At 37.2% G+C, this 9,361-nt stretch overlaps 1 protein-coding gene across 2 annotated transcripts; it reads left to right on the top strand.

The window, feature by feature from the left end:
- Window positions 1–1,049: 1,049 nt before the first annotated feature.
- On the top strand, window positions 1,050–8,829 carry LOC133864086 (pleiotropic drug resistance protein 1-like). Of its 2 annotated transcripts, XM_062300293.1 has the most exons (23): window positions 1,051–1,803; window positions 1,923–2,043; window positions 2,155–2,243; window positions 2,333–2,417; window positions 2,527–2,686; window positions 2,814–2,890; window positions 3,187–3,240; window positions 3,358–3,448; window positions 3,526–3,827; window positions 3,943–4,224; window positions 4,306–4,622; window positions 4,713–4,873; window positions 4,962–5,065; window positions 5,146–5,299; window positions 5,379–5,620; window positions 5,728–6,060; window positions 6,624–6,914; window positions 7,004–7,087; window positions 7,189–7,322; window positions 7,468–7,695; window positions 7,788–7,959; window positions 8,045–8,299; window positions 8,406–8,829. In XM_062300293.1, the coding sequence occupies exons 1-23, from the start codon at window positions 1,466–1,468 to the stop codon at window positions 8,664–8,666; spliced, it is 4,335 nt and encodes a 1,444-aa protein (XP_062156277.1). In that variant the 5' UTR covers window positions 1,051–1,465; the 3' UTR covers window positions 8,667–8,829. The 2 variants fall into 2 exon arrangements, with proteins under 2 accessions (XP_062156278.1, XP_062156277.1); XM_062300294.1 differs by having other exon boundaries at window positions 1,050–1,803; window positions 3,943–4,622.
- Window positions 8,830–9,361: the final 532 nt, after the last annotated feature.

Here is a 9,361-nt window from a genome sequence, read left to right as displayed (position 1 = left end):
CTTGTATTTAGTTGCATAATTCAATATTTTGTTGGTAAAATATTCTCATATTTTATATTTCTTTATCACGTGTATTAGAAGTAGTCAAGTGGATGGGTCTGACACTTAAAAAAAAAAAAAAAAAAAAAAAAAGAATAAAAAGAAAAAAAAAGTGGATGGGTCTGAAAGATATTAAATATCTTCAAGACCACGCTGTCACGCACAGCTTCCCCCTCTCTCTCTCTCTCTCTCTCTCTCTCTCGCTCAACGATGTATTAAATTAATTCATCTCACTTTAGAGCTTCTAGAACAAATTCTTAAATTATTATTATTATTATTTTAATTTTATTATGAAAAAGACCTTCTAGAACACATGATATTTATCATCGAATGAGAAAAAGAAAAGTTGTCGGTTCAACCTTAAGTTTCACTGGAATAAAAACTAAACTAAATGAATTCACTACATTTTAATAAGAGAATATTATTTTGTAAATTTTTATATGGCTATTATATAATTTGATAATGTGGTAGTAAAAGTTAGCCTTCATATAAGCATTTTTTATTGACATATTATTTTATTTGTATGACATCGTTATAAAAATAATTTATTAAATATCATTACTCTTTTTAATAATTCTATATATTATATTTTTATCCCATAAAAATTATTTAATAATGTTGATTTGATAGTCTCAACTAATTATTTAATTGGTTAAAATTAAGACCTAAATAATTGTGAGATAAAAATGTAGTTTGTAATTTTGTAACAATACTCTAAAATAAAAAGGGTTCGATTTTTGTTTTTTTAAATTCCAAAATACTCAAGGTGTAAAAGAATCATAAACTAAATAAAAATATTAATAAATAACTCAAACAGAAAATCCTCCTAAACTTGAAATAAAAAATACCCTAATAAAAAAAATAAAATACTAACAAAATGAGTTAGACGTGTTAACGAGAATGAATTTTTTATTTAGTAATAAAAAAACACAAATATGAAAAACATTTGTCAAAAGAGGTGGCGTCTTCTTTTCCGGTCAACATTGACATCTTGAATACAGTTCAACATATTATTTTCCGAGCCAGTTCATGGAGGAAGGCTCATGGAATGTGAACATGTCCTTGAAAAGCCGCCCGAATGGTTATTCAATGGCTGTACCTAAAGTCCTATATAAACATGCGTCATAATGTTTCCTCAATATCTTCGTTGTTCGGAGCACAAAGAAAGCTGAACCAGCTTGCACAAAAAAAATACATGTCTTTCTTTCATCTTTTTCAGATAAAGAGTTGGAAATCACTGGTTTGTTAGCCTCCGTATTGAGAAAAGATTTCCTGGGTTTTTGTGGGTTTTTTTGCAGTTGTTGCGAGACCAGTGTTTGGTTTTAGCTATAAGGCTTTGGGAACTTATACGTATTCAAGTAGATTCTGAAGAAATATTTCTGGGTTCTAGTGGGTTGTAGCTGTAATCTTCACTCGGGTTCTAATCATGGACGGCGTTGATCATTACAAGGCCAGTGGTAGTTTGCGAGGCAGTTTACGATTAGGCGGTTCGTCGGTGTGGAGGAACAATGCTATGGAAGTTTTCTCGAGGTCTTCACGAGAAGAGGATGACGAAGAAGCTCTCAGGTGGGCTGCCCTTGAAAAGCTTCCCACTTTTGATCGTCTAAGAAAAGGTATACTAACTACGTCAAAAGGTGAAGCCAGTGAAATCGATATACATAATCTTGGATCTGAAGAAAGGAAGAAATTGCTCGAGAGTTTGATCAAAGTAACCGAAGAGGATAATGAGAAGTTTTTGTTGAAGATCAGGGATCGGATTGATAGGTAAGACTAAGACCTCTGCCAGTCTGAGATTAACTTGTTTCGTTTCTTAACTATACTTAATTTTCATACATATTCGTCAGTGCCATAATCGATTTTCTTGCTTCTTGGAATTTTCTCAGAGTTGGAATTGATCTTCCAGCAATTGAAGTCCGATTTGAGCACCTAAACATTGAAGCAGAAGTTCATGTAGGAGGCAGAGCCTTGCCTTCCTTCTTTAACTTCATTATAGGCATCCTAGAGGTACCATCTGCAAAATATACATCATAAGTTAGTGAGAAATTTTATTAATTTCTTGAAGTGTTTTGTTCAGTTGTTCTTGAATTTGCTTCTTTTTTTTTTTACTGTGTATAGGGGGGTTTGAGCGTTCTTCACATTCTTCCGAATAAAAAGAAGCAGTTAAATATCCTTAAAGATGTTAGTGGAATCATCAAGCCTCGCAGGTGAGAAAATACGCTCAGCTGTTATCTTGAATTGGATTCTGAATTTCTGGGAAATCAAATTTCTAATTTGATGGATATGTAATTTGTAGGATGACATTACTATTGGGTCCTCCAAGTTCTGGGAAGACAACACTCTTACTGGCTATGGCTGGAAAGCTTGACCCGGCTCTAAAGGTGAATATAATATCATTTCGGCTTCGTTCTTTCTTGATTTGTCAATTTTTACCTCTGTTTAAGCTCTTTCATCTCATCCCTAATTTGAAAACCGAAACTTCTTCTTCAGTGTTCAGGGACGGTGACTTATAATGGCCACGGCATGAATGAATTTGTACCCCAGAGAACTGCTGCCTATATCAGTCAATATGATCTCCATATTGGGGAAATGACTGTAAGGGAAACCTTGGCCTTCTCTGCCAGGTGCCAAGGGGTTGGATCACGCTATGGTAGGTTATTGAACTTAAGGGATCACTCGTTCTGTTTTCAGCTTTCCTTCATTATAAACTTTAAGATGAACTACCCCATGAATAATTTGCAATACAGAAGAATGACTATTATTTTTGAAATCTGCAGATATGTTAGCAGAGTTGTCCAGAAGAGAAAAGGAGGCAAATATCAAGCCTGATCCAAATATCGATGTCTACATGAAGGTGAGACAGAAGACATTGGCCAGTGATTTAAATCTTTAGGAGATCTCTAGCATTTAACTTGTTTCGAGAAATTTATATTATTAGGGAAACCCGTATTTGGACCTCGTATAATAAATGCAATTTCAAATGTAATAGACACTAAATATGCTTGCAACTAATCTTAGCTTGATTCATATCATAACTGACTTATGCTCAATTTTGGATCGAGTAGAATCATTGACATTTTATATTTTAACATAACATAGTTTTACAGCGAGTAATGTTGGTTTTCTTGTGTTTGGCTTCTGATGTATCAGGCATCAACAACAGAAGGCCAGGAGGCGGACGTGGTGACAGATTATATATTAAAGGTAACATTGCAAATTTTACATAGAGTTTCTGTACTTGGAAAATAATTATTAGGATTTAAGAAGTATTCACATAATATACTTCTGTTTCTTTAATTTGCTTCACACTTGAACTTACAGGTTTTGGGTTTAGAAGTGTGTGCTGATACCTTGGTGGGAGATGAAATGTTGAGGGGTATCTCAGGTGGACAAAGAAAGCGTGTTACAACAGGTATGCCAAGTAGCATATAGAATTCATTTTTATTGATATGATTTGCCTGTATGATAATATTATAAGTCAAATTATAGGGGAGATGATGGTTGGACCAGCAAAGGCACTGTTTATGGATGAAATATCTACTGGATTGGACAGCTCGACAACTTTCCAGATTGTGAATTCGCTCAGGCAATATGTTCACATTCTTGACGGAACGGCAGTAATCTCTCTACTGCAGCCAGCTCCAGAGACTTACGATCTTTTTGATGACATTATTCTCCTCTCAGATGGCTACGTTGTCTACCAGGGGCCCCGTGAACATGTTCTTGAGTTTTTTGAAAGCATGGGCTTTAAATGTCCAGATAGGAAAGGTGTGGCTGACTTCCTGCAAGAGGTTAGTGTGAATCTTGACCTTCATTGGCCTCATCCATACTAATACTGGGCATGCAAAAAGATGTTTTGACAGCCATAAATGTGGAGCATAAAGCCTGTTGTTTGTGCATTCACAGGTGACATCGAGGAAAGATCAGGAGCAGTATTGGGCACGCAAAGATGAGCCTTACAGTTTTGTGGTGGTCCAGGAATTTGCTGAGGCATTCCAATCATTCCGTGAGGGAAGGAGAATAGGAGATGAACTTGCAGCTCCATATGATAAGAGAAAAAGCCACCCAGCTGCTTTGACAACCAAGAAGTATGGTGTTGGTAAGAAGGAGCTGTTTAAAGCTTCCTTCTCAAGAGAATACTTGCTGATGAAGAGGAATTCGTTTGTTTACATCTTCAAGCTTGTACAGGTAGATTTAAACTTTATTTTCCTGGTTCCTTTAATTTTCTTTAAACAGGATTTTGATTATTGTTCTTTTCTCTGCTTTCAGCTTGCAGTAATGGCAGTGATTGCAATGACACTTTTCCTACGGACTGAGATGCCTCGTGAAACAGTAACAGATGGAACAGTTTACACGGGTGCTTTGTTCTATACTGTGATTATGATTATGTTTAATGGGATGGCAGAGCTGTCTATGACGATTGTAAAGCTTCCTGTTTTTTACAAGCAAAGAGACCTCCTCTTCTATCCTTCATGGGTATACGCTCTTCCTACCTGGGTCCTCAAAATCCCGGTAGCGTTCTTTGAAGTTGGTGTTTGGGTATTCATGGCATATTATGTGATGGGTTTTGATCCTAGCGTTGGAAGGTAATTATAATGAATTTGTTGCACATTTAGAGATTGGTTTAGCGAGGTGTTTTCCATCCCGAATAATATTTGGAAATGTACATATTGCAGGTTGTTCAAGCAATACCTTCTGCTATTACTTATAAACCAAATGGCCTCTGGATTATTCCGATTTATTGCAGCACTGGGTAGGAATATGATTGTTGCTAACACCTTCGGGACATTTGCGCTGCTCTTGCTTTTTGCATTGGGTGGTTTTATCCTCTCCAGAGGTAACATTATATTGAATATTTATATTTATTTTTTTCCCATTATTTACACTGCACCTAAAATAATACTCCACTCTGTTCACTTCTACAGATGATATAAAGAAATGGTGGATATGGGGCTACTGGATATCGCCTTTGATGTACGGGACAAATGCAATGGTGATTAACGAGTTCCTGGGGAACAATTGGAAACAAGTACTTTTCTGAACTGTACATTTGAGCATTTATTCTGTATACCTCTTAATAAAAAGCTAATGTCTGATTCAATTATTTAGCTTGGAAACACAACGGAACCCCTGGGAGTTAGAGTATTGAAGTCGCGCAATTTCTTTACCGAAGCACGTTGGTATTGGATAGGCATAGGGGCAACAGTTGGATTCATCCTAGTTTTCAACATCTTTTTCACAGTGGCTCTTGCTTTTCTTAACCGTGGGTATCTCCACCTTTTTCACCTTAGGCCTTATTAATATAGGAGCTTTTGTGTTAATGATGTGCAACTTATGTGCAGCATTTGGGAAGTCACAGACTGTAAAGTCAGATGAACCAGAAAGCAATGAACAAGGGCAGAATACCGGAGAAGGCATACAGTTAACACAAAGAGGAAACAACTCAAGTCATCAGGGGTCCTCATCTGTAAGAGCAGAAGCTGCTGTTGAGGGCAGTCATAATGGGAAAAGAGGAATGGTTCTTCCTTTTGATCAACATTCAATAACCTTTGATGACGTAATATATTCCGTTGACATGCCACAGGTAACTTAAATCATAAATATTTGGAACTGAAAATGTTTCTTGAATTTACTTCTGAATTAGTATTGTCCAGAAACTTGGGACCTAATGGCTTTCTATGCGACTTGCAGGAAATGAAGAGCCAGGGTGTTGTTGAGGATAAATTGGTGCTTCTGAAGGGTGTGAGTGGTGCTTTCAGGCCAGGCGTTCTCACAGCTCTGATGGGTGTTAGTGGTGCTGGTAAAACAACTCTGATGGATGTGCTGGCCGGTAGGAAAACTGGTGGATATATTGATGGGAACATCACAATTTCAGGGTACCCAAAGAATCAAGAAACATTTGCTCGAATTTCAGGGTACTGTGAGCAAAATGACATTCATTCTCCTCATGTTACTGTGTATGAGTCCTTGCTCTACTCAGCATGGCTCCGCTTATCCTCTGAAGTTGATTCAGACACCAGAAAGGTTAGTATCTGAAAGAAACCTCTGCTTCAGGGTTCTTCTGTTCTTATCTACTATTTCTTTTATTGCAATTGACAATTTGGCTTGTGCTCATGCTGGAATCTGGAAATTCTCGCTCGAGCTAAGCTCAAGTTTAGCTCACTTGAAACTCGTAATTTGAGTGTCTTTGGCATGACAGCAGACTAAAGCCAATATTAATGTGGTGCCCTGTCAGTGTGGATTTAGATTGTGAATGGTGTTGCATTCTCGTGTGTTTGAGTTCCACATTGGGTATATCTAGATTGATATGTGTTATATAAGCAATTACGAGAGAATGCCCAATTTTGACTAATCATTTTGAGGTATTACACAAATGTGACCAGCGTGTCACCATGTCATGAAAATTAAGCTCAATCAACCCCCTTCTATAGTTCTAATTTTTCCCATATTGACTTTTCAAAAACTTGTTTTCAATAGCTAAGCATGATCTGAAAATAAAAAAAATGTTTGAATTTGTCATAAAGAGATTGAATGCCACTAGGCCCACTACCCTAAATCTAGATTCATGGTTCTGACAAATGTTTCAGATGTTCATCGAGGAAGTCATGGAGCTTGTGGAGCTAAAGCCATTGAGGCATGCACTAGTTGGGTTGCCTGGTGTGAATGGTCTCTCTACCGAGCAGCGCAAGAGGCTCACTATTGCAGTTGAGCTTGTGGCAAACCCCTCCATAATATTCATGGATGAGCCAACTTCGGGTCTAGATGCAAGAGCTGCTGCTATTGTTATGAGAACAGTGAGGAACACAGTGGACACTGGAAGAACAGTTGTGTGTACCATCCATCAGCCAAGCATTGACATATTTGAAGCTTTTGATGAGGTGAGAACTATAAATTATCCACAGATTAGGTGAGCATTCATTGGTTCTCTCCTAGATTTGAGCTTGATATTTAAAACATGTACTTGCAGCTTTTCCTAATGAAGCGTGGAGGACAAGAGATATATGTTGGGCCATTGGGTCGCCACTCTTCCCATCTTATCAAGTATTTCGAGGTAGGGCGCTATGAGAAAACAGAAATACAGACATCCAACAGCCATAAATCTTGATCTTTGTTAGTAATTTCCTAATACATATACCTTTTCCTTGCTTCTAGAGTGTTGACGGAGTCAAAAAAATTAAAGATGGCTATAATCCAGCAACTTGGATGTTGGAAGTTACAACTTCTGGGGAAGAGATGGCTTTAGGTGTTGATTTTACTACTGTGTATAGGAACTCAGATCTATACAGGTACCTTCCATGTTATATTAACTGAATATATAATAAGACAAAAATAAATATACCATCTTGACAATGTATATATAAGATCCTTGTCATATTGATGAACATTAAATTTAAGGCTGAAAATTTTGCTACTGTGTGGAATGTGCATCAGGAGGAACAAAGCACTGATTAAAGAGTTGAGCAAGCCTGCTCCTGGTTCAAACGACCTCTACTTCGCAACTCAATATTCACAGTCATTTTTCACTCAATGCATGGCTTGCTTATGGAAACTACGCTGGTCCTATTGGCGCAACCCACCGTACACTGCCGTAAGATTTGTCTTCACAGTTTTCATAGCCCTGACATTTGGGACAATGTTCTGGGACCTTGGCTCCAAGTTGTAAGTTGTTACTACTAGAAAACTCAGAAATGTTATGGATGCTAATGATTTACTGCACCAATTTAATTTTACTTTTGTATTTCAAATTTCAGCAACAAGCAACAAGATGTGTTTAATGCGATGGGTTCCATATATGCTGCTGTTCTCTTCCTGGGCATCCAAAATTCTTCATCCGTGCAGCCTGTTGTGGCTGTTGAACGAACTGTCTTCTACAGAGAAAGAGCTGCTGGAATGTATTCAGCCTTGCCATATGCATTTGCACAGGTAACCAGGGTCACATATTTATAGGCTTCAGTCTTTATAAGGGAACAACTTGGTATCTTAATGCAATTCCCCACTTTTGCCCCAGGTCGCAATTGAGATCCCATATGTCTTTTGCCAAGCTGCTGTGTATGGCATCATAGTTTATTCTATGATTGGATTTGAATGGACCGCTGCCAAATTCTTTTGGTATCTATTTTTCATGTACTTCACATTGCTCTACTTCACCTTTTACGGCATGATGAGTGTGGCTATGACACCAAACCACCATATTGCCGCCATAACATCCTCTGCGTTTTATGGATTATGGAACCTATTTTCAGGATTCATGATCCCAAGACCTGTAAGTATTTACCGTTTTATTTGATGTGCACGGACTTTAGTTTACGGATTTGCAAAACATTGACTAACTCCTTTTCGTTTTGATTAATCTCTTTGGCCAACAACAGAGGATTCCTATATGGTGGAGATGGTACTACTGGGCATGTCCTGTTGCTTGGACCTTGTATGGTTTGTTTGTTTCGCAATTTGGAGATATAAAGGATGTCATTGAGGACACCGGTGACACAGTGGAAGGTTTTGTGAAAAACTACTTTGGATTTGAACGTGATTTTCTGGGAGTGGTGGCGGGTGTGGTTGTCGCCTGGACGGTGCTCTTTGCATTTATCTTCGCCTTTGCCATCAAGGCGTTTAATTTCCAAAGGCGATAGAAAATGGTTTTTATTATTTTGTTAGTTTGTTCTGGGGATTAATGCTATAACAACTAGCATGCCCAACTTCTTTTTTCTTTTTCACCTTCTACATGTATCATAAGGCACTTTGACCGTATGTATTCACATAAAGAGAATTATGGGTTTGTTCATTTATCACAAATTATTGTATCTACTTGGATAGCTTTTGTTTCTCAGGAGGTGTTAGAAATGCTTCTCTTATTTCCATCCAACACTGCTATAAAAATTGGTTTGAATGAAATCAGAGGAATCTCAATTTTATACTTTTACAATTGGCACAAAAACTCCAGTGTCCAAGAAATTAATTTAACTCATATAATTCATAAAAAAAAAAGAAGAAGAAAAAGCTCCTCTTTTGTATTCCTGAGTGCTCAATTAACCCATAGGAACACTCAAGAGGGCGAATGCTTGTTCACATTTATGGTATTGATTACCTCATAGCTCCATGAAAACGATACACCGTTTTGAGAAATGTTAGGGGTATCAAATCTTTTACCGAGAGAAGTATCAAAATGATATGAAGCTTATTCGTTGAAGAGGATCAAAACAATTAATCTAAGAGAAATTCTACAAGTACCAATGAATAAGCTCTTCATAATTTTGGTATTATTTTTTAGTAAAAGATTTAGTACCTCTAGCATTTTTCTTAACTTTTTTTTGTCATGGTTAGGAGT

The sequence above is a fragment of the Alnus glutinosa genome, chromosome 3 (genome assembly GCF_958979055.1).
Source record: "Alnus glutinosa chromosome 3, dhAlnGlut1.1, whole genome shotgun sequence".
NCBI classification, from domain to species: Eukaryota; Viridiplantae; Streptophyta; class Magnoliopsida; order Fagales; family Betulaceae; genus Alnus; species Alnus glutinosa.
The sequence above is the reverse complement of the archived record's forward strand: the minus strand, read 5'-3'. Positions and strand labels throughout refer to the sequence as shown.